Source organism: Periplaneta americana, chromosome 9 (genome assembly GCF_040183065.1).
Source record: "Periplaneta americana isolate PAMFEO1 chromosome 9, P.americana_PAMFEO1_priV1, whole genome shotgun sequence".
Classification (NCBI taxonomy): Eukaryota; Metazoa; Arthropoda; class Insecta; order Blattodea; family Blattidae; genus Periplaneta; species Periplaneta americana.
The window spans coordinates 68,042,317-68,069,443 of NC_091125.1; the positions used below are offsets into that span (position 1 = coordinate 68,042,317).

The 27,127-nt window shown below is 36.4% G+C and overlaps 1 protein-coding gene across 5 annotated transcripts in view; it reads right to left on the minus strand.

Annotated features, from left to right (window-relative positions):
• Positions 1 to 27,127, minus strand: part of LOC138706053 (potassium voltage-gated channel subfamily KQT member 1-like) — a 901,236-nt gene that overhangs the window by 11,155 nt on the left and 862,954 nt on the right. For 3 of the 5 annotated variants that reach the window (XM_069834959.1, XM_069834960.1, XM_069834956.1), the window contains 4 exons: positions 19,916 to 20,075; positions 13,470 to 13,593; positions 4,001 to 4,175; positions 1,319 to 1,441 (listed from right to left, as the gene is read on the minus strand). In XM_069834959.1, coding sequence (XP_069691060.1) covers positions 1,319 to 1,441; positions 4,001 to 4,175; positions 13,470 to 13,593; positions 19,916 to 20,075 — 582 coding nt within the window. The remainder of the gene's footprint in view (positions 1 to 1,318; positions 1,442 to 4,000; positions 4,176 to 13,469; positions 13,594 to 19,915; positions 20,076 to 27,127) is intronic. The other 2 variants (XM_069834957.1, XM_069834958.1) reach the window with 2 other exon arrangements.

Genomic DNA, 27,127 nt, shown 5'->3' on the forward strand with positions numbered 1-27,127 from the left:
GTTAGATAATCGACATTGATGTCTCCGCATTCACATTTCGGTTTCACATAATCATACCATAGTCATCATTATTGTCATTGCTGTTGTCATTAGGACTTTCATCAACATTGTTGTCAGTGTCAATATCATTGTCGTCATTGTTAGTATCAGCCACTGCCTGCTGGATCACATCCTATGGCTGCTTATACTGCCTGCTCAATTAAAGTTATTTTACCGCTAGGTGGCAGGCAATGCCCACCGCTATTAACATTATCAGTATATGCAATGTCATTATCTGCCACCTAGCGGCTGTTCGCGCATAACCGTTGATTGGGCAGGCAGTTTACGCAGCTATAGGATGCGATCCAGCAGGCAGTGGTATCAGCATTTATAGTCATCCCCAGGTTCACAGGCCTGTGCTCCATTCTGGCTCAGCATTCCACTATTTTTTCGAACTTCCCAAATGCCAATAAAATGCATCTTATTTCTAAGTACATAACAGAGACATTATAAAGGTTGGTTGCTGTGTCGTAATTTCATTGCGAGGTATTAGATACCGGTAATAAAATATATTTTATGCTCGACCATGCCGAAATGTAGTAATTATACACCTGGTAGAGCAGTCCTTTAATGCATGTCATTAAAGTATACCTACTCATTAAAGTACAGGTGTTTTCAGCCAATGACAACTCAGCCTACAGGTGTTCAGCCAATAACAAGTCAGCTTTGTAACATTATAAAATCGCAAGTATCGATTATTCTCGGATATGCAATCGAAAGAGAATTAGCGAAAAGTCACGGAGGCTGGAAATCCAATACTGTCGCAGAGAGTTATGTTCTGTTACTATAATAATTAGCGTTAATTGTAAATAATATTCAAATAAATTCAATTTGTCATCTCGTTTTTCAATGTCGAATTCAATAATCAAGGTTATACCAAGTTTAACGGGATTACACAAGGTCAATGACATTATTGTTCCTCGGAAAAAATCAATACTTTCGCGTCTGTGCACATCTCACAATTCACGACCTAGAACAAGGTCACTTCCGATCTTGTCAGATACAAATAAAAGGTATACATCTGAATAATTTCAAGTTAGAAATATAGTCGAGCATAAAAAGTCGTATGAAACTCACCTATAATGGTAATTAAGAAGCTCGTATGAAAATTATGAAACTCGCTTGTGCTCGTTTCATAAACATCCATACTCACTTCTTAATTACTATCGTTATAGGCTCGTTGCATAATGTACTATTATGCTCCTATAAAATGTTAGAATTGTGTATCTATTAAGGGAAACAGTATAATCCTATTAATGATCCCATACAATCTACGCACCTGCTGCTCCACTCGATACAGACGGGCTCCAATGGTCATGGGCTTCACGTTGCCAGAACGGTCGATGCCTGCAAGATAGCTGCCAGGCTTGCCCAGTGTCTGGTCCAGCCGTCGCTGCAGCTCCTGCAAGATGCATAAGAATATGCTGAAGTTTATCAAGTCTGACGTTCTTCCCTAATCTCTCCTGAAAATCACACAACATATTTCCTCTTATTTATGGGTAAAAACCACATTCTTTTCACCATACAATTCCACAATGTTAATCACATTTACTTCCCTATCATGTCTCGAGAATATCTGTGAAAATTCTAAAATTGCCAGTTCACTTGACCAGAGAATCAAAAGTAATCAATTACTACAGGATTCTCCTCTAAAATCTGACTAGTGATTCATAAAAGACAACATGCCTTAGTTTATCAGCTACAGTTAGTATTTGTCTCAATTTAATTTTATATGGAAACATTTGTAACTCTTTTCGCTTTATTTTTAAAGTGGGTTATTGTTTTAAGCAGAGTTATTGCGATATATTTTTGACAGATTTCCCAAGGCTATGAGTAAGGCTTGTGGTACGCATGTAATTTTTTCAGGTGTTCTAGTGAACTTCGATCTGCTAACAGCACTTTTGTTGTCCCAGACGGAACCTGTTTTTCTCGAATGTCTTCAACAATTTCTCAATTGTCGATCATCGTGCAACTTCCCTGCACTGAATTTTCACTTTAAACTCTCTTTGTTTCATGACAATACTGCCAGGTTGATAAAAACATTTAACACAGAACATTTTTTTCGAAAGTGTATGTCAGCGATTCCCAATTATCTTTTATCAAGCCACTGGCGTGGCTCAGTCGGTTAAGGCACTTGCCTGCCGGTCTGAAGTTGCGTTCAGGCGCGGGTTCGATTCCCGCTTGGGCTGATTACCTGGTTGGGTTTTTTCCGAGGTTTTCCCCCACCGTAATGTGAATACAAGTTAATCTCTGGCGAATCCTCGGCCTCATCTCACCAAATATCATCTCGCTATCACCAATCTCATCGACGCTAAATAACCTAGTAGTTGATACAGCGTCGTTAAATAACCAACTAAAATAAAAAAAATTCTTTTATCAAGAGCCACGTAGAATTTAAGTGTTTAGACGTGGGCCACAAGACAGAGATAATTTAATACTCAAATGCTTAAAAAATAGTTTTTTATTTTGTGTTAATTACATTAATAAATTAAAGTGTTTTTCATGATGCCTAATATTTATTAACAGTAACTTTTATTTTTTAATAACTTTGTTGACTAACATTTTTACGTGTATGTACTGTACAGTGCAGTGCATATATTTTATCTTTCCACGTTTACATGTGTGCAGCTGTGCTGTACACTTCCTCCTCTGCTCTACATCCGCGAGCATGGAAAGATAAAATGTATGCATTGTACATATACTCGTATACATATACAGTAGAGCAGGCAAGACTTGTCCTGTGATCTTATCATGTGACAGGGCTATATTACCAATGGGTGTAGAGGGGAAAAATATGTTTTAGTCTGATATGAACTTCGTGTCGGTGGAAACATATAATATTAACCATCATGAAACAAGCTCTCTTTCTGATAGCTCATTCTTTCCCTTCTCGCACATCTCACATGCCAGGTCTCGCCTCCTCATCTATACAAGATGTTAGAAAAATATTATTACACACTTAAGATGGTGACTTCTGACCAAATATTATAAAGAAAATGTAACATAAATCTGTCGCAGTAAAAAGAAATTATGGTTCATGGTACATCATATGGCGAATGAGGGCGTATCACTTCCTCCTATTATCATGTGTGTGGTCGTTTCATTTTTAGTAGGTTATCTTACGATGGTTTATCAACTTCTTAGGTTATTTAGCATCTGAATGAGATGAAGGTAATAATGCCGGTGAAATGAGCCCAGGGTCCAGCACCGAAAGTTACCTAGCATTTGCTCATATTAGGCTGAGGGAAAACCCCGGAAAAAACCTCAACCAGGTAACTTGTACCGACTGGGAATCGAACCCGGGCCACCTGGTTTCGCGGCCAGACGTACTAACCGTTACTCCACAGGTGTGGACTGTGTGGTTGTATGTTATGCTTCCTGTTAGGTTACTGTTATTTGTTTAGAATACAATAACAATAAATTAATGGTTACATGATACATGTCATATGACATATTATGGCCATGACTCATCTTAAAATCTAATACATCTGATCTCTTTTCAACCTTATCATTGTGGCTTTGGTGTCTAGCCAGACCATGTGGTTTGTGCATTACGGAGCACCTGCCCATTTCCAGCAAAATGTGCTAACGTCCCCAAGAGAATAGTTTTCCTGGTCATTGTATAGGCCGTGGTAGACCTATTGCATGGCCACCCCAGTCACCGAACCTGAACCTGCTATATTAATTTCTGTGGAATCACTTGAAGTGTGTGGTGTATTTGACCCCAGTGCCTGTAGTGGATAGAGTGTAAAAATATGAACACCTACTGTAGTGACATCAGGTGACACTAACTCTGTAATTCGTTGTTGTACAACATGTGTGTGTAGAAACTTTGTTATTCATTTATCTCTAATAAGTTTCTTTCGAAAATTTGCAAAAATAATTTTTCTAACAGCCTGTTCTAGTGAAACTAAAAACATACCCGCAAATTAGTAAAAGGAAGAATACTGAATTTACTCACCTTTATTCTAACCATCATATTAAGATGTCCTTGGCTGTACTGTTCAATAACATCACGCACATCGTAAGGTTTGCGTGCTTGCTGGAACTTTCGACGGGCAACAAAGTACTTAATCTTGCGTATTGCCCGGATTGCATTGCGGTGTGCTTCTGTCAGCCTGCGCCAAATTAAACAGCTAGCAATTGTAACAAGGAGAAGACAGCTATAGTATCAAGAAGACAGTGTTTGAAACAGAGCTACAGTTAAGTGCAGGTAGCAAAATTCTGAAACATTTGGACTTTCTCCTCCACATCCAACCTGATCTTTGGCAGTGCAAATGTTTCAAATTCAGCTTTCAACTCTCCTGATGATCCCGGCAAGTGTAAGTAGCAGCTACTTCAAACACTGCAACAAGCATCACAAGAAGGCGAGAACTGTGCATCAAGATAACAGCATTCCTCACTCAAAACTCTTCCGGTTACATGCACCGTGTTGCTCAGAGATGATAACACGTACTGACCATTTGCAGAAAATCCTAAATGACGACTCCAGATCTATTATCTTTAGGTGGGCTGGGCATGCTAGCTTAATGTCATTCCAATAAGGACAATTGTTCTTTTTTAATACGTTTTGTACACTTTATTGTACATTATCATTTTGAAGCTAACTGAATGAAATGCATTAGTAAGCTTTAGTAGCAGCTTATAAAGCTTTTTTTTATGGATGAGTTGAGATATTTACTTTCCTATGATTAATCATTTAACATCACTTTGTCATTAAACAAAGTATGAGTGTTGTGTTACTGTACAAAAATCTTTTTGAATTTTTATGGAAATAAACTTTTATAACATTCCTGAAAGCACGATGGTGGAGGACATTTGAAGGATGTCATTTTGAAGAAGTAATGGTTACATGCAAATGGCAAATCAGTTATGCTTTCCCCTCAGTGTGGAGTTTTTCCTATGAGCGAGCCCCTACTCGTTTGCAGCACACTGGAAGGAGTAGCAAGCCTTACTTATTGACCTTGCAGTCGTAGTGCAGCTGTTCCCGGGTGTGTTGTTCGTTTCTTAATTCAACAGTATACATAAAGTGTATTATGCCTCGTGAGTTTACAACGGCACAGGGTGTCTTTATTTACGATTCAAATGTGTTAACTCAGTCAGATCGTGAAGTTCGAAGACGGTTTCAAGAAAGATTCCCAGGTGTAGACGCTCCAGATCGTAAAACAGACTATAATCTTTATCATAAATTTCAGGAAACTGGAAGTGTTCAGTCTAAGAAACCAAAAAAACAGCATAGGGTTCTTACCGAAGAAAGATTACATGGCATTTGTAATCATTTAGAAAATTCTTCTAGAAAATCTCTTCGTCCTTGTGGGATTTTCATAAGAGTCTGTGCAAAAGGCTACTAAATTATTGCACTTTTAAGCCGTATAAAATAGCTGGTGACCCTGTACATGGATGCACATTTTGTGAGTGGATTCTGGAGAATGTGTACAATGGACGAATACAGTAAACCCACATTTAATATTCTTCTTGGACGGGGCCTGGTTCCACCTCCATAGTTATGTGTGTACTCAAAACAATCATTACTGGAGTACTGATAAACCTGACTTCATACGTGAAGTGCCCCTCCATGATGACAAAATCGGTATATGGTGCGCCATCAGTGGTGAAAGAATCATAGGACCAATTTTTTTTTGAGAATACAATTGATTCCGTTACTTATGTGAATACCATACTAACACCTTTTCTCAGAGAATTAACTGGCAGGGATCGTGATCATGCATTTTTTCAACTGGACTCTGCCACTACTCACACTGCGAATATTTCCTTGAGAGAAATTCACAATGTGTTTCCACAAGAAAGAGTTATTGGTAGGGATTTATGTCATCCTCGGTCCCCCAATTTAACAGCCTGCTATTGTTATCTCTGGGGTAAATAAAAAAAATGCGGCATACAAGATCAATATTAGGTTCCCTACTTTTTCTAGTGTTCATAAATGATCTTGCCCCCCTAATAAAAAATGTAGGTCATCTCATATTATTTGCAGATGACACAAGTATAGTAATTACAGTCAATAATGTCAATACATTCCAATCTTCAACAGAAGAAATTCTACTGAAAATATATGAATTTGTTCTCAACCAATAAATTAGTATTAAGTTGTAACAAAACTAACATAATTCAATTTAAATCCTGTCCAAATTCAACCTCGCAAATTTGAAGCGCAATTATTGACAAAAGGTCCCTAATAGAAACAACAACCACCAAATTTCTTGGCTTAAAAATCGATGTGTTAAATTGAAAAAAATCATATTAAAGAAATTACCCCCAAACTACTGAGCAGAACTCTATGAATGAATGAATGAACGAATTAATTAAAATTTGTTTATTTTATTTCGTTACAAACAAATGTTTTTGAGATGCTTATGGTTGTATATATGGTATTCTACTGTAATATTTAAACTTTAAGAATTAACTGAAATGATTTCCTATTTATTTATTTTTATTTTATTTATGTATTTATTTTGCTAATAATTGTAACATAAAACATTATATAAACAGATAAAACTTTAGCTCAGTCATAGTCATTGCTTGTAAATGTGGTTTTCACCATGTCAAAACTATGTATCATTGAGGAATTTGTCTTCAAATGGAATGGAGGCAAAGTAAAATTTACTATATATGTTACATAATAGTGTAACCAGTAACATATCTGAAGTTGATTAATTTTGGTACAGTATACGTTTTCAGCAAAACGAAACAACACTTATGAATCATCCTGTATTTTTAAAAATAAAATGATTATTTTATGTTTTTACATTTTTTGGTACGTCTACAGTCAATGACACAAAAATTGTTTAGGCATATATTTAAAATCCTGAACAAAGATTGGGGGTAATTGTATTAACCCTTTTGGTAGCAGTAAGTTGTGAAAATCCTTGGTAGCAGGAGGGTTAATGTAACTCTAGTTTTTGCGAAAATAGAGCTATGTGAAAAAGCTATGACGTTAATTTAGTTTGTTTGTGATTAGCTATTTATTTTATAAATTAATTTGTACCCGGTGTTTTTGTTGTCAATTTTAATTAGCTTGTGATTTGCTACTTACTTAAAAATTTATTTGTACTGTTATTGTTAAATTTAGCCAGCTAGTGATTTGCTATCTATTTTAAACATTAATGTATATTGTTGTAATTTTACTTAGCTTTCAATTTGATAACATACATTTATACTGCAAATTACTGTTATGCTTACAATTTAAATCTCATACTCAGTCTGTATACATTATTTACCAACTTTGATCTCACTACAAGTTCTGCTCATAAATATATATATATATTCTATTTTGTTATAATTACGATTTACTAATTGTTCCTAGTATATTATTGTATAATTTTATTATTATATCTTATTTATATTCCATGTTCAAATACTGTATCTGTGTAATGGCAATTAAACTTACTGTACTAACTTACTTTTCATGAAAGCTTTTTCTGTATAGACAAAGTCAGACATCTATACTCACATTTTTTTGTCATAAATAATATAACTTCTATGTATGACGGCAGAATCATTCGGACTCACCCTTAATCACAATCACTAACCCTAAAAGTCCGTCTGCCATGCGTGGACGAATGTAAAAAAAAATCTTCGAAACCTCTCCTGGGATTAATTTTACAGTATTTCTGATTACTGGAGGTAGTATGCTTAGTGTCCAATTATGAACTAAATATGTACCAACAACTTTTAATGTATGTCATTTTTAAATAACCATTTCCATAAATACAAAACAATTGCTCTTTTATGTAATTTTCTGAAAAATTCATTACATATATCTACTTAAACAGTACAATTTTAAATGAAGTCCGATATCTTACTGTTATCAGTTAATAGATATGTCTTTTTCTTTACAATCCAGGAAAAGTCACTAATGTAGCTCAAACATAAATAGTTGGCTTTTGATCTGAAGCTGCACTCGAGCGTGGGTTGGTTCAAATCCCGCGTAGGTTTGTTACATTGTTGGTTTTTCTGGGGCTTTCCCTAACTATAAAGCGAATATCAGGTAGCCTATGGTGAATCTTTTTACCAAAATACTACCTCGCTATCACTAATTCCACCAGTTGCAGTTCATCAGAGTGAGGAAGGAAAGTTGGGCTCTCTAAGTTTATTTTGTAAAATATTATTCTTTATTTCCAATATAATGGTAATAAAAACAAAAACAATTGCAATAGTAAGGTACTGTATTTATTAATAGAAAAAAAATCAGGTGTTGTCAGAAGATTAAAAAATATCCTCATTGTAAGTTTCCTCCTCATTGCCCAACAGAAAAACTGAGCTTGGTGGCTAGTGCAATAGTGTCAGCCTGGTCATACCTGGTTACCATAATAATAATTAATAAACTTAATAGTATCATCGACAGCTTGTGTAGAGTAAAATGGAGACGAGATAGCATTAGCAATGGCTAATAGGAGGCCAGTGTGCTTGCTGGTTTCCGTCGTCGTCGTCGTCGTCCTCATCATCATCATCATCATCATCATCATCATCATCATCATCATCATCATCATCATCATCATCATCATCATCATCATCATCATCGTTTTACCGTCAATTTCACTTATAAGCTCCAAGTTAATGCAATGGATGTCCTCAGTACTAGTGCGGATTTAACACATTCTGATGCAGATATCATGAGTTCTCTAGATTTATACTTTTCGAGATAAAATGAAATTTAAAGACGTGATATTCTCGACATAGAGCGTCTTACTCGTACTTCAGAATTACTTTTCAAGAATAGTTGAAAACTCGGACATTTCACACTTCGCAGTATGATCAATACAAATTGTTTATGGTTTTGTGGCAGTACAGAAAGAGATAACTTTCTGTTAGAGTTGTTTGCTGTTAAACAAGAAAAAAGAACTTTAAATGCAATCTTTCAATATTTCTGGACTATCAAAAGAATTCAACTAATTTTATTGTTAAAATTACACACATAATGGAGTTGAAACAACCAGGGAGATTATGAAAATTTTAAATGAGGTGAAAACCTTTATGTAAGCAGGATTTTGCTCTCTGAGATCGTAATAAAACTGAATATTCATTAAATACGGTAAATTTCAAGGCAATATCAGACTTGTACTGAATAACAATGACGATTGGAAGCAGCACCATAAAAAACATGAACTATGAAGACATCCAAGACTGCAACATCCGAAAATTTTTATACAAAAGGTAAATTTATTAATCTAATAGTCATCATCATGGTCAAAGATGATGATGATCATCATCATCATGATAAGACCACACCGTACACGAGCCTGGCTCTTATGGTCGTGGCTAGGAACATTTTTGTTTTATAATTTCAATATGTACTCACTAGCTAGCTAGTTAAATAAATAAAATGATCATCTTCATTTTCTTTTTCGAAATTTAGATCTGTTAGTCGGTTTTGGCTAGATTTTGAAACTGCTGGTTCTATTTCATTGAAGGTCTTCCTCTGTTTCTTATTTTATACGGAGTGTAATTTAATCTCTTATTTCGTGACTTCGTAGTTTATATATACTCCCACATCCTACCATCTGTCTTAATAATATTGTTTCAGGGGAGACAAAATAATTAGCAAGGGTTTGCGGGCTCATAAATCAACAGAGCTAAATTTATGTAACTTTTATTTGTACATGTATGCAAACAAACAACATACTGGTACCCAGGGGCGGCTTTCGAAGGGGGGCTGCGGAGCTGCAGCACCCCCAGACATTTTGGTTCTTGTCTCGTTTTTTTGTTGTGAAATACATTTATTATACAGTCTCTATCTAGCGGCTGGAATTTTAAAAAAATTTTCGCTCTCATTGACATGCACGCAATCATTAGTGAAGTCACTTCCTCCCCTGGTGCTGTCAGAGCGAAACCAGAGAGAAGGATTATAGGGTGAAGCCACTTCCTCTACTGGAGCTGCCAGTCTCGTCTCGGAAGCTTTGCGCGTTAGTTTTACCCCTCCCCCTACTAGCCCCTTGCCATGAATCCAGAGTTTCCAGGCGCTGAAAAATTTGCAGCAGTTTGTCAGTAGCGCGCAGTTTTAAATACATTTTCTTTAACGTTGTGAATATACCAAGTGCGACAATGTTTAATTCTGCACAATATTTATAATCTATTCAGTTCATTACCTTAACAATTCAGGAGAAATGTGAAATTAAATGCCCATCAGTTGAATCTCATAATGGAAAGAGCCGCTAAACAAAATAGCCTACAAAGCTCGCATATTTTTTGCTAATGTATCCAGTATCCCTGCTTTCTTCTTTCGATCTCCACACAGTCTGTATTAAATTAATGTGTTTGAAAGACAATTCCATCAGCTGGGGCAACAAGATGGAGTTTTAAATAAGAACAGTAAATGTTGTTCATGAGAAGAAGGAGCCATTGCTAGAATGTTTTCAAACCATAATGGAATCTGAAACATCTAACATCACAATAAATGAGGCAAGCGCCCTGGTGCGTACTCTTGAAGATCCCAAATTCAATTTTTGGCTCAGATTTTTTTCCATTTATTGATGTATCATTTAGATATATTATATAACCAACTACAACATCGCCAGTTAGATATTTCTAAGGTTCAAATCTGCACATAAAAAATTAAATTATGGTTTATTTAGCGACACTCTCAATTGCAGAGGTTATATCAGCGTCGGTGTGGCGGAATTTTGTCCCGAGGATTCTTTTAAATGTCAGTAAATCTACTGACATGAGCCTACTCATTTAAACACACTTAAATGCCATCGACCTGGGCCGGGATCGAACCGCAACTGACTATGCTACCAAGGCCGACTCTGCATATCAAGCTTTGTTAATGCCATACAGACAATACGGAATAGTGCACAGTAAACTTGAGCAGCGAGATCTGTGAAAATGAAAACCCTAAAAAGCGTCGTAAGGTCGAAGGGATTCAGAAAAGGGGTGCGGCAGCCAAGGATGTGTGTGACCTCATTTTCACACAAGCTAACACCCGATTCCAGTTCATAGAACATCTGATAGCCTATTATCTTCTCTTCTGTGTCAAGAAAAATTTGAATCCTACAAAAGCTCATTTCCTGAAAATGACTTAAATGTATGTGTGAAGCTTTTCCCAATGCTCGATAAAGACAAACTAAAAACGGAACTCACTGTGTTGTATCAGAGACAAGAATTCATAAATATCAGTGACGCAGTCAAGCTCTTGCAGTTTCTTATATCTGAGAACTTGCAGGCCTCATTTTCAGAAGTTGTGAAACTACTACGCATAGCTATCACCATAACAATGACAACTTCCTTACCAGAACGTTGCTTTTCGTGTTTGAAGAGAGTAAAGTCTTATCTTAGAAATACGATGAGAGAAGAGAGACTGACCGCATTAGCTATGTTTTCCATTGTAAAGACTATGTTAAACGATGTATCGGATTTTAATAAGAAGATGATTCAAAAGTTTGCAACCTACAAGACAAGGCGCATGGAAAATCTTTAAATAAGGTAAGTTGCTTGGTTTATTTTTGTATGCAGCCCCCCTTAATTCAATACTCACGAGCCGCCACTGCTGGTACCGGTAATATGGAGGATTAAAAGAAAAATATATTCGTCAAGCGATTTTTGCAATAGAGCAAAATGAATTTCACGCAATCTTCTTAACAAATCATACATGTTTAAGAGCAGAGGTGAATATTTCGATCGTCTTGTGTAATGGTGAATACTTTTTTGATTATTAGTAATTAAGTAATTAAAGCAATCACGTCAGTAAAGTAAGTTATTAAAACAATAACTAACATTCAAGCGATGCAGCATTTTGTCAACGGAAAAACACTGCCAGATCAGTCTAACTGGTGGACACCCATTACAATGCCGTGAAGATAATATACGAATTAAAATGTTTTTAATATTGTAAATATTATAATTAGGGCGATGATATCAATATGGTTGCAATGGGATCTTGGTAATATTGCTTTATACATGAGTCATTCAATAATTTAGTGGCAACATTTGAATTAACAACAAAGAAAACATTTTTGGAACAGTCACATTGTTGCAGTGCTCACACGTAATCTCCTCCAACATGAAGAATCCGCCTCCATACCTCAGGGAGACGACGGATGCCATCCACAGCGTCTTGTTGTACAAATCTTCGAACAGACTGCTCTACTGCTGCTATAATTACCTGTCTGGTTCTAAAGCGAACTCCTATAAGTGGTAATTTCATTTTCGCGAAAAGGTCAAAATCACATGGGCTCATATCTGGGGAGTATGGAGGATGCTGCAGAATTTCCCAGTTCCATCTGAGAAGTAAATTAACCACAAGGGCAGCTATATGAGAACGAGCACCATCTTGTAGCACAATAGGATGAGAATTCAAGAGATTTGGAAGTTTACGGCGAACAGCTGATCGTAAATGAGTTCCAGATTCCTCGCAGGAACTGAATGGGTGACAAGGACACCGTCAAAATCATAAGCAACAATGAACATGACTAAGTGGATCCAGTTCTTGCCGATACTTTTTTGGCCGTGGGGAATCATTGTGCCGCCACTCATTTGATTGGCTCTTCAATTTTGGTTGATAGCATCGAACTCTGGTTTCATCTAAAGTTATATGTCGAATGAAACGGTCATCTTCACGTCCATAGCGTTGTAAGTGCAATCTCACTGTTCCCATTCTCTGTCACATGTTTTCCTCTTTAAGATTGTGTGGAACTCACCGAGCGCAGATTTTCCTCAGCTTTATGAAGAATCGTACCATGAGCAATCCTAACTTCCCTTGCTAGTTTAATACAAGTCCAACAACAGTGTTTTTCCTGCAGTGCTCTTACAGCGTTCACATACACATCATCACTTATCAATTGCGGTCTGCCAACTCTACGTTTTTGCTGAACATCTTCCCCCCGCTGCGAAATACATGTGCTCACCTAGTTACGGTACAGTATGGTGAAGTCTCTCTACCACAAGCTTCCTGTAATGCTGTATGTCATTGTCGAGCATTCTTGCCTCTTGCAATCTGAATTTTAATGAAGCATCTTTTTTCGTATTTGCTAAACATTTGAGAGCACTACAGATAACAGTCTACAAATTAAACTTACTACAAAATATCTTATATACGAGATTATTGTCTTCAAACTCACAGATAACACACATCAAATGCTCTTCTTTCTCACTGTTATCAGCTTGCATCATTTACAGCTGCTAGCGCCACATACATACATACATACATTGTTGCCACTAATTATTGAATGATCCATGTAATTATGTTATATGATCCTGTTAGTTTAAGTCTTGGGAGAATTTAAAATGATTGGAAAACTTTTATGTTTGCTGATTCAACCTCTTTTCTGGAGTCGTCACTAACTAGTTACAATCCAAACTTGTTTGAAAATATAGACTTCTATTAACTATCATATTTTAATCATTTTTAGACTACTATTAAACAACAATAAAGAACAGATATCCAAGTACAAATGAGATGATTTACAGATACTTACGACGTTACCCTCTGGGGTTCGTCAATGTCGATATCGATCTCGTCGGAAGCTGCTTCAGTGACACTACTCGTCTGGCTTGTGAACAGTGACCCACGACCTTCTCTTCGCACTCGGTTTGGGGTCCCTGCAAGTTAACAGTTCATGTCCCACCACTTTCAGACTCATATCTACTGATGTCCATTCAATGTCAAGCTTGAATTTCTAGTCAAAATAGTATCTCAACTTACTTCATTACTTACTGGGCAAATGAGTTGTAGAGAAATCGCAACTCAACTCTTGATCGAGTCGTTTGCAGACTCCAGTTATGCAGACAGCAAAAAAGGTACCCTCCAGCGGATTCTGTGACAGCACATACAGCCGACTATTCTACGAACTTCATAGTACTATATTGTAGGATAGAATTATCAGTAGAAATACGAGTATGTAAGCCCCCTCGATTCCTGAACTCAACCTCTTGTGACGAAATGTCTCTCGTGAACTTGAAAAGAAAAGTGTACTAAAATAAGATACTTACTCTGGAATAATTGAAAAAAGTATGTCGAAATAGCTTTCCTCAATTTCCCAACAAGAACTGCAGCGAGTGTTGCGACACTTCTTAAACATAGGACAAATTTTTGATAAACGGTAGCAGACAGTTTTACCATCTCAATCTTAATGATGTTTCAACTGCTTATATACAGGGTGATAGATCTAACAATGAGAAACCCTTTTTGTTGAACAATCTATGTCTTTTGACGCGTCGCGACGCGTCGTTTCGAAGTTATCGTTGAAAATGTTTTTGCGCGGGTGTATGTCAATGTATGCGAATATGTGCACCCCTTTTTGTTTGTTTGTCGAGATGTTTGTTTTTATTTTATTTTTTATTTTATTGGGTTATTTTACGACGCTTTATCAACATCTAGGTTATTTAGCGTCTGAATGAAATGAAGGTGATAATGCCAGTGAAATGAGTCCGGGCTCCAGCACCGAAAGTTACCCAGCATTTGCTCGTATTGGGTTGAGGGAAACCCCGGAAAAACCTCAACCAGGTAACTTGCCCCGACCGGGATTCGAACCCGGGCCACCTGGTTTCGCGGCCAGACGCGCTGACCGTTACTCCACAGGTGTGGACGAGATGTTTGTAAGAGGCGAGAAGGGTTGTTATTGTTTGTTTATGTTTAATGTTCAATATCTTTTCATTTCAGTTCAGTGTAATCACCAATTGAGAATGGATGTCTATGCGGTCTTCCACCTATGCGCCGGGGACGAAGAGACCCATCGTCTCGAAGGCGCTGATAAAGTCGAGCAAACATTGTGTGGTGAGGGTGATTTCTGTTTTGAAACTGTTGTTGGTACATGTGGAGAACTCTTCTTCCGTTTCCGCGAGCCTCCCCATAACATATTACCATGTCGACTAACTCGGGAAAAGTGTAGACATCCATTCTCGATTGATGATTAGACTGAACTGAAAGGAAAAGGTATTGAACAATAAACGTAAGCAAACAAAACAACCCTTCTCTTCTCTTACAAACATCTCAACAAACAAACAAACAAACAAACAGGGGTGCTCACATTCGCCTACATTGACATACGCCCGCGCAAAAACATTTTCAACGATAATTTCGAAACGACGCGTCAAAAGACATAGGTTGTTTAACAAAAGGGTTCCTTATTGTTAGATCTATCACCCCTCAGAGTTTGTCGCAGATGTTTTGAATCACCCTGTATAGTAATACTTTATATTAATAGTTAGTGGGATGAGGAATTATCATTACTGCGTATCACAGATAACAAGAAGTCTGCGTAACCAGAGACAGCAAACGGCTTGGCCTATTGCCGAATAATCGCGTTGTGATATCTTTACAATCTATTCACTCGGTACTTACATGGAGGTAGTTGCACATTCACACAAAAAGTTAAATCATCATGAGAAGGCAGACATAATAAGAGAATGATCGACATGAATATTATCGGGAACTTATGAGCCTAGAGAATCAGTTTGTGAACTATAGGTCTAATGGGTTTAATGATGAGTACTATACCTCTATAAAGTGCACGGAATTAAACTTTCGAATAGAAATTTCAATTGATGACCTTGTAAGCTAAGAGAAGGGGTGACTTGACATGCAGTTTATCAAGTGCGTTTCATTAAATCAAAGAAGATATAAACTAATTTTTTCATGATACATTCGGGACAGAGGATAACGTTAAATAGATTATGAATAAACTACATAACATTTCAGAGATGTTTAATTACTACCGTCCCTATAATAAAGAAAGAAGAAGTTTATAGAGTTGAAGTCCTGATATCTCATCCAATCTATCCGTAGACATACGTGTATTTATTTATATTACTATCACACAAACTTCTCACATTGCCACAATGCTTTGTACATTTTCATTTTCAACAAATTTCCGTATGGAATTAGGTATTTGTAATTTTAGGTGCTCACAAAATAATGCTCTTGTAGGCTTAATTATATGATCATAACACAAATTGTGAAAACTGAATTGCCATGAAATTAATTTTTGTACAAAACTTCCATCTCCATTTATAGATTCTTTATGTATCCAGAGAAGTGGACAATAAGAATTTCAAATAAGTCTTCTGATAATATGTTATGTACCTAAAAATTAACAATTTCGTCAATGAAGTGAAGGATGAAAGAATTTAGAAAATCACACTCTGAAGGAAATTAACAAGAGATCTTAAAATGGAACTTAGTTGCGTTTGATTTCAAAGCTGAAAATGGGAATAAATAAAACAGAAAAGCAAGTAAATTTCAATTAATAAATTAAGAATACATTCTAATATCGAAGTATGGATATTTTTATCTATGATATTACAGCGATCCTGCACGATAGAGTACTATCCAACACAAGAAAAGAAAATTTGAATATCTCTTTCACTCGACGAAAATTTTAATAAACCAAAGTATGTCCAAACGAAAATAAGTCAGAAAGATTTTTAACTTGGAATAAAATTATATTGATCTAGATTCATTTTCCGGGCTGAGAGGCCGTGGTCTGTTGGTAGGTTTTATACCAGACGTTTCATCTGCAACTGCGGCAGACATCTTCAGTGGAGTGGTATCCGAGGTCGCAAGACTCTTCTCGGCGTACCTGAGGCAACTCCACTCCACTGAAGATGTCTGCCGCAGTTGCAGACGAAATGTCTGGTATAAAACCTACCAATGGACCACGGCTTCTCAGCCCGGAAAATGAATCTAGATCTATAGACTCCGGCCGTGAAAGCCTACACTGCAAGATTAAAATTATATTCATAATGAATATCAAGGAGCAGGTATTAGTACATTACACAGATTGGTATAATTTTTAATGTAGTTGTCATTTTAAAATGAAAGGATTATTGAAAGAAAATGATATAATAATGTGACGATGAAGTGTAAGTTGTAGAATGAAGACACTCTAGGTACTGTGGGAAACTTACCTCAAAAACACTTTCTCTAACAGAAACCTTAACTACCTACCGGGCATTCAATCCCATCTCCTTGGATGAGTAGCAATCAGCTGTCTTGAATAAGCTACTTCTAGTGCTGTTCTTGTGAATAGCATAATGCATGTCATAAGTGGGAAAAGAACCTTGAAATTAGGTTCCGTTTGTATGTAGACACCATAACAGTAATAGTGAATAGCTAGGCCCTATAGATTCTACCCGTTTCATTTTTTCGATGTTAACATTTTCTTCTCAGATACATTCTTAATATTAGATCGACACTGATCCGAAAACAGTGTGCTTTACCTGATTTGGATTCCTCGTTGTAGATAAGAACACTTCCTGGATAATACTGGACACTAGGCCCGACACTGAGTCAAACAGGGCGCTCTATCTGTTTTGGATTCCTCGTTGTATATAAGAACACTTCCTGGATTCTATTGGACACTAGGTCTGACACTAAGTCAAACAGGGCGCTCTATCTGTTTTGGATTCCTCGTTGTATATAAGAACACTTCCTGGATTCTATTGAACACTAGGCCTGACACTAAGTCAAACAGGGCGCTCTATCTGTTTTGGATTCCTCGTTGAATATAAGAACACTTCCTGGATTCTATTGGACACTAGGCCTGACACTAAGTCAAACAGGGCGCTCTATCTGTTTTCGATTCCTCGTTGTATATAAGAACACTTCCTGGATTCTATTGGACACTAGGCCTGACACTAAGTCAAACAGGGCGCTCTATCTGTTTTGGATTCCTCGTTGAATATAAGAACACTTCCTGGATTCTATTGGACACTAGGCCTGACACTAAGTCAAACAGGGCGCTCTATCTGTTTTGGATTCCTCGTTGTATATAAGAACACTTCCTGGATTCTATTGGACACTAGGCCTGACACTAAGTCAAACAGGGCGCTCTATCTGTTTTGGATTCCTCGTTGAATATAAGAACACTTCCTGGATTCTATTGGACACTAGGCCTGACACTAAGTCAAACAGGGCGCTCTATCTGTTTTGGATTCCTCGTTGTATATAAGAACACTTCCTGGATTCTATTGGACACTAGGCCTGACACTAAGTCAAACAGGGCGCTCTATCTGTTTTGGATTCCTCGTTGAATATAAGAACACTTCCTGGATTCTATTGGACACTAGGCCTGACACTAAGTCAAACAGGGCGCTCTATCTGTTTTGGATTCCTCGTTGTATATAAGAACACTTCCTGGATTCTATTGGACACTAGGCCTGACACTAAGTCAAACAGGGCGCTCTATCTGTTTTGGATTCCTCGTTGTATATAAGAACACTTCCTGGATTCTATTGGACACTAGGCCTGACACTAAGTCAAACAGGGCGCTCTATCTGTTTTGGATTCCTCGTTGAATATAAGAACACTTCCTGGATTCTATTGGACACTAGGCCTGACACTAAGTCAAACAGGGCGCTCTATCTGTTTTGGATTCCTCGTTGTATATAAGAACACTTCCTGGATTCTATTGAACACTAGGCCTGACACTAAGTCAAACAGGGCGCTCTATCTGTTTTGGATTCCTCGTTGAATATAAGAACACTTCCTGGATTCTATTGGACACTAGGCCTGACACTAAGTCAAACAGGGCGCTCTATCTGTTTTGGATTCCTCGTTGTATATAAGAACACTTCCTGGATTCTATTGGACACTAGGCCTGACACTAAGTCAAACAGGACGCTCTATCTGTTTTGGATTCCTCTTTGTATATAAGAACACTTTTTTGATAATCCTGGACACCAGGCCCAACACTGATTCAAACAGGGGACTTATATAAGAACACTTTCTGGATAATCATAGACACCAGGTCCTACACTGACCCAAAAGGGGGCTCTACTTGCTTTGGATTTCTCGTTGCATGTAAGAAAACTTTCTGAATAATAGTGGACACCAGGCTCGACTCTGACTCAAACAGGGGGCTGTACCTACTTTGGATTCTTCATTATATAAAAGAATACATTCTAGATAATCCTGGACACCATGCCCGACACTGACTCAAACAGAGGGCTCTACTTGCTTTGAATTTCTCATTTTATATATGCACACATTCTAGATAATCCTGAACACTAAGCCTGACACTGACTGAAACAAACGGCTCTAACTGCTTTGGATTTATCGTTGTGTATAAGAATACTTTCTGGATAATCCTAGTCACCAGTGCCGACATCTACTCAAACTGAAAGCTTTCTCTACTTCGGATTCATCGTTGTATATAAGAACACTTTGTGGATAATCTCTGACATCAAGCCTGATTCAAACAGGAGCTCTACCTGCTTTGAATTTCTCGATGTATACAAGTACACAATATGGATACATTTCTGGATGTCAGAGCATACTTTCTTGGGAATTCTTATGTATATACATACTATTTCTGGATACATCATACCTGCTAACAATGACTCCACTATCTATATCTACTGTAAATTTAAATGCGTATGCTTTCTGGATAATTTCTAGACGTCAGATCCGATGCTGATTCACAAACAGGGATTTTACTTACTTGGATTCCTCGATGTATACACGCCCACATTCTGGTTATTCCTGGAAATTATATCCGACAATAGCTAATTTATTAAGGGTTTTCCCTACTTCTGATTCCTCTATGAATAAATGCAAATCCTCTGAATAGATTTCTCAATGTTATTCCTGATACTAACTTTTCAATTGTAAACTCTATCTGCTTTCGATTCCTTGATGTATGCTCGGTCACACATTGGATACATTACAGATCCAACATTGACTCACCAAATGTGGACTAATCTCACTTCAGTTTCTCGATGTAAACATCCACACTCTTTGAATTTATTGCCGGACTTCATACCTGATACTGACTTACCAAGGAGAGGAGTACATGCTTTGGATTTCTCGATGTATACACTTCTGGACATGTGATCCGATAGGCTTGACTTGGGCATCTCGTTGTATACTCTTACATTCCTGGGCATCAGACCTGACACTGGTTCACCAACGGGGGAACTCTACCTGCTTTAGGCTCCTCGATGTAGAACACCACATCCCCCTCACTCTCGCGCCGATTCGAATTGCCGCCACCTTCCAGAACATTGCTAGGCACTTCCATGCGATTCTTTGATTTCCGCCTTTTCAAAACACTCGCCTTCTTTGCCACCTGGATAATGAGAGACTGTTGAACCAATCAGAGTTTAGCAAGCTTCAACACCCAGCAATGGACAGCAACAAGCAGATAGAAACAGAAAGAACGATAGTGGGATATGCTCCAGTCAGTTAAGTTAAATTACAAATCGAACATATTATCTGCTCTTATGCCTAACACATGCCTTAAAATTTAGAAATCAAAGAATATTTTTGCTACACTGGTTCAATTCAGACAGCTTATAAGCAAGTGAAATTCTTATATTCAACAATTTATGTAACCCAAATGAATAAATAATTTAACATTATTGAAGTCAAATTAACAAAAGTTAATTTACACAGAAGCATGTTTTAAATTTTTATTCTACTTTCATAGAAATTAAAATAATGTTTTTGAAATCCTCTGTTTATAAATAAATAATCGCATAATAATATAATGACTTGTGATTCCTATGAGGCTCATTTTACAAAAAAACAAAAAAGTTTAATAGGTTTCATTCACACTTCATAATATGCATAAGTTATTTAAGGCGAACAAAGTTTTTAATATATACTTCCAAGAAATGACCTCTTTGACTTGTACTGTACTCTATCTAATGATGATTTTTAACCGGAAGTGCACGCTGATATGTAGTGAAATATCCCTGCCATGTGGTCACCACGGAACTGAGCCACTACTTGAGCATCATATGCAAGCAAGGCAAATGACACGCAGGCATAATGTACAGGTTGTCTGACAAGCCGTTCATTTTCGTTTAGGCAGCCCACATAACAGTCGAGACATGTGGGAGACATTAAATGGTTTCGTAGGCGGAATCAGGTGTGGGTATAACGTTCACTGACATCATCACGTGAATGTTACGAATTTTAGTCTTCGTATAACAATTTTATGTTAAACACGTGCTGTCAATCTGTTATGTTAATTACTTATTTTCTTTCTCCTTTTCAACGTTTATTCCAGTTTAGGATAATGTTTTATGCAGTCATTTACTCTTCTTATAGTTCCCGTAACATCGTTTTCTTAATATGCAAGTTATATCTAATTCACCAAATTAATTTATTTGTTTTGTTTCATTCACAGTAAGCAACGTATCTTTAAAGAATAGATCGCGCAGAATTTTAACGTAATTAGTTAGTTTATTTCAATATATTTTGAATTTATGTTACGCCTAGTGACACTACCATGAGAACGTCAAAATCTGAGTAGACAAAGAAAAATGTTGGTTTCAGACTGTGACAGATCATATTATGGTCTAAGACATACGAGATTGATAACAATCCGCATGGAGTTAGACGATATCGACGTATTTTGCTTGTTGCAAAATCTTACAGAGTCCGCCAAAAAAATGTATGCACTCTTTGTCAGACTGTATCGGGATATTGATATTGTCAATTGATTTGAATTACGAGTATGTTGTAGTATGGTGTTTCACTCAACAGATGTCGGTACTTTCATCATGATAGTAAGAAAACAAAATGGCTGGAGCACGCTTGACGTTCGGGCAGCGAAAATGCATTCTAAATTGGTTTATGAGGTTTGACAATACCATTGAAATGCAGCGTCAGTGGAGACGGGAATACGAAACAGAACCCCCAACTCTCCCAACAATTAAACGCTTTATTGACAAATTTGAGATGCATGAAACGATTTGTGATATTTACAAAGGAAGATCGAAAAGACCGCGCACAGCTACAAGTCATGCTTCGTCGACTCTCGTGTTGGAAAGGTTTGTTACTTCTCCACAGAAGTCTGCTACGCAATGTGCACGTGAAGAGGGGTTTAGCAGTACAAGTGTACGACGAATTCTGAAGCTGCTAAGTGGAAAGTTTACATCTCACGATTTCTGCACGCTATTAATGATGACGATCCTGATCATCGAATGCAATTTTGCGATTGGTATCAGTGAATGGGAACTGAAGACTAACAATTTGTGACGAAGGTAGTGTGGTCTGATGAGGCCCAGTTTAAATTTAATGGAACAGTGAATCGGCGTAACTGCGTTTGCTGGGCACCTGAAAATCCGCATATTCATGTGGATAAGGCGGTCAATCTACCAGGGACTTAGTAGGACTCTTTTTCTTTGATGGTACTGTCACTGGAGAAGTGTACCTCGAAATGTTACGCATATCAATTTTACCAGGTGTATGTGCGCTTTATGGAGCTGATGATGAGGTCTTCTACCAACAGGACGGGGCGCCACCACACTACCACCTAGCCGTATGAGCTTTTCTGGATGACAATCTGCAGGGACATTGGATTGGACGAAGAGGGCCCATTGAGATCGCCACGGTCGCCAGATCTAACGCCTATTGATTTTTACTTGTGGGAAACTGTGAAAGATCAAGTCTATCGACGCAAGCCGCGCACGCTGGAGGACCTTGTGCAGCGATCTCCATTGAAACATTGACCGACGTAGCTGCGGCGACCGCTCGTCGTTGCGTTGTGTGTCTGGCAAACATTTTGAACATCTAAAGTAACCACGTGCTTAACTGAAGACAGTACTATATGTGTGATCAGTACTTAAATGTAAAACAAACACATACTAAATAGTTTTTGTTCCTTAAAGAGTGTATACTTTTTTGGCGGACTCTGTATTTAATTCTTCTCTCGTTACCTTTCACTTTTGCTGTTACGAACTTCAAATATTCAAACCGTGAATAGTTACCGACGGTACAATTCGAGATTCTATAGCTACTGCTGTGCATTTCCATTTTAATGTAGTATTAATTAGAATATTCTAGAATCATCTGGAATCGGAGTTCGAAATTAAAAAGTACGAAAGGAAGGACCGAATATCGAACCCTCTCAGGCAGTCGAAACATTCATACGAACACATCACTCTAGCTAAGAGCCATGAACTATCCTCGAGAGAGCCGTGTATTAAAAATGTTTGTTTCTTTACTCATACGCATTGTATGACTAAGTATCAATTAGTCCACCGAACCTATGTCTATTTATTATTTTCGCTGTTCTCAATCATTAAGTTACTTAAACTAAAATACAAGCGCTACGAGTTAGAGAATTTCAAGGACGAACATTATGTTCACACCTAGTCGTGTTGTGCGTGTTGCCTAAAACGATTTATGAACGGCTTGAGACGGACACTCTGTACTGTCCGAAAATGTTTCTTATTAATATGATAAAAGGAACTACTATGAACAATCTTCACATCGTCGAAGCCCTAAAAATATATAATTATTTAGCAATTAATTAATTAGGTCTTGGTTGCTCGGTAATGTCACGGTTAAGAAATAACGCTGTAAATCGAGGTCACGGGTTCGATTCCCGATGAGACCATGGATTTTCTCCATTTATCTTTATCCGGCCACGTCAGAAGAATGGATGAACAATAATTTTTTGGAGGTTATAAATGTCAAATTTAACACTGCACTTACTCTTTTTACATTTCGTACTACAGTGCATTTATTAATTTAATTTTGATTATTATATGGACGTTTTTAAAACATTATTACAAATGTTGCCTCAAATACGCGAAACGAAGCATTCCTTTCGCTGTTATCATTGAACAGGCTTCATATTTGGGATAGACAATGCTTTATTAATTTTTATTATTGTTTTAATTATATTCATTTGAGCACAAGCACTGCTTCAAATACGAAGAGGTCAATTTTTTTTTACATAATACTGTACTTCATCATGAAAGCGTATGTGAGAAAAAGCCATTGTTTAAAGATGTTCAAAACAGCAATGATTTGTATCATCAGGACGCTAGGCCTGTAATTTTGTATAAGAGCTCGAGCATGTCCCACTGTAATGCAAAGACACCACCAAGAGCAGGTCCCAAGCAAGACAGGCATATGTACAGCTGCATTACTCTTTCAGTTTATGGAAGAGGTCTAACCAACAAAGGAGTAGAGGTGTCAGGATTCATACATTTGTACAAAAGGTACAAAGGTTGCTTTTTACTTTCTAACTATAGAGAATATAATAGGGTATTATTGGTGTAAATATCATAGAAAACTACAATATTCGTAGAAAATCTGCTCCAAAGACACTTTGTTCTCAAATCTCACAAGTTTATTTTAATAACAATATTCTCTTATTAATGAGAATCGTCTGTCAAGAATCACAGAAAATAAACTGTCTCCAATAAGGCGGACCACATTGAAGAGCTAAGGGACGTGCAGTGGCCTCCTGTCCTAGAAGTCCTTGTATTATTATTATTATTATTATTATTATTATTATTATTATTATTATTATTATTATTATTATTATTATTGTTATTATTATTATTATTGTGTTGGACAATTAAAGATCTATTTTTGAAATATAAGATAAAATTAGTGTAACATTGTGCAGTCAGCAACGAAAAGCTTGCAATTTTGTTTTGTCGCGGGATACGAATATTATCAGTAATAATGACAGTAATGTAAAATGAGAAAAATAACAAAAAATATTGTCAGCACATTTAAACAATATTTTGTGGTGTTAATATTATGATAACGGATTTACGCCTAGAAATAGGTTTCGCTTGGTATGGTGCCGTTCGAAATGACATGGGCGAGTAACGGTGCGTCAGCTTTCGGCAATACAACCTTACGACGTAAGTGATTATAATAAAGTTGTTATAACCTCAAATGTTCAATTGTTTTTATTCTAAGGATTCTTTTATCATATCTGCTTCGATTCGACTGTTTTTCTGTATCTTATTATTATAACCTCGAATGTTTAGTTGTTGAGAATTACAGTTGTTCGCATTGAGATTATCTCACCGAATACAATTCGTGATAATAGTTAGTCTCAGGTAATTTAATTTCGCTTTTAAACTCATGTTTGCTGTCATTAGATAATAACCGCCGATATCGAAATAATTATCATGACAGCAAACATTAGTTAAGCTCAGTTAAATTACTGGAAAACTATCAGCACTTGTTGTATTATAGAAGAGAATAAACCCCATTCTTTTATTAAGAAAACTGTATTATTATATTTTTAGAAACTTACTTCTTAACAAAGTGGACTTCTAAAGCTTTTGTGACTTTGGATATGACTCTATACTTACGTATTGTCGCATTCTGAAGTGAGAACTATCGATTTTTGTTACATAAAAATACATAATCATATGTCACTTGACGTAATACATGATATTAAACAAAATGAACTCCACAAAAGTAACAATACTCCGTTTTCCTGAGTCTATCTCTATTTCATCATGTTTCATGTCACGAATCTTATAAAAACAAAACAAAAATATTGACATCAATTTAACTAGATGCATAACCACGTAGATTGTACCACGTTAAGTAATGACTGTGATTATATATATATATATTTTTTTTTTTCATTTTATTTATCGTCCCTTTTCAAATACTGAGATTGTTCAGAGGTACTGAAGTGATGTTACGGCATTGATGCGCAACTTTAGAATAATTTGTAGAAAATCAATTATACAACCACCTTTTCCATCAAATATTTTACAGGATCGAAAGTCGGTCCTCTCGAGTTGGAAGTTATAAGCTGGTTAAACTATGGAAAGACTGCATTATGTCAAACATAAATCCCATTTTTAAATTATTCACAATATAAGGCAACTGAATCTCTAAATAATCTCATCGAAAAAAAATTGTGGTGTGTGAAATTTTAATTAATTTCCGCACTTTTTAGTAATATAGTGCTAAAATGGCTATAAAATATATTTTGTAAAAAATGCAAAAGCAGAGACATATGATAAAAACTAAATGTACGAATATTTGTTTATTTAATTCTAAGGATGAGTAGTTAATTTTAACTTTCTATGTTATCAAGGAGATAATTAAGCGAAGGAAGGGAGAGGTTAAACTTAATTTTAACATGACATCGATTTTAAATGACCTCCACCAATAAACGATGTTTTTTAAAAGAAAAGAAAAGTCAGTAAGGGTTAATACAACAAAGAAAGCAAACAGGACAGGAAATATTAATTGCTTCAAAATACTGCTTATAAGGTTTCAATACATTCTGAGGTAGAATGTTACATGATAACAAATAAATGTTAAAATAACTTTGTACTCGTATTTATCTGGATATGATATAGGAATGTTATATTCACTATACATTTATTTCATACATACCTGCTTCTGTGTACGTTACTTGATTAATGGTTGATTTTACTACATTTACACCTTTTACAGCGGGTATAAAATCCACAGACCAGCCCAGTCTAAAGGCATTCCATCCCACGCTAAATTGATTAAATATTTAGTTTTTATATGCTATGAGCTTCAAAAATAATCATCATGTAGTTTTATCTTACTGGTAATACTGGTCTTGTAAATAAAAGGAACAACGTTGTAAATTTCAGAAGAGCTAGGTTCCACATTCTTCATACAACCAACAGTGAAATAAATGGATAAATATATTTGAAATTTAATTGAAAAGTAAGCCTGTTACAAATTTTATGGGGACATTTTGCCTCAGAATGAGAAACCTTTAAAATCAACTCATGCACAAACAAAATAACTTAACAAACTGATCACAAGCCTGTACTGGAAAACATTACACATTGCTGGGAACTGCGATGTTTCACTCAACTGAAAATAAAAGAAAGCTGACAAACATAACACTTGCTTGAGACCTGATATACAACTACACTTTAAGCTATTTAACTTCAGATTTTTTTGGTCACACAATCATATTTACAACCACTGATTAATTCTACCCTAATGTTACAGCAGAGCATTCCAAACCATCACTTCAGTAAGGAAAAATAAATAATTTTTAATCACATAAAAATTACGCCTACTTCGCATGTGTGAAAGAAAATGTCTTCAAACACGTAGAAATGTTGAACACTGTTCACTGATGTAACAATTTAAAATTTAGTTTTTTGTGGTATTCATTTCTGTAGTAAGATTATGAAGCAGCTCGTTTATTTAATTACAGTGTGCATAAGAGGCAGTGAAGTAAGATACTTTTGTTGCGATAAAACGATGGTACTGTGGGAATGGAAAAACTTGTAGAATCAAATTCAACGCCTTTTGATAGGAAAGACAATGAGTTAGGGACTTGTTTGTACATTTTGAATGTATAAACAAAATTAAGCATACAATAGAAATTCTACTCCATTAACAGCGAATGAGAAT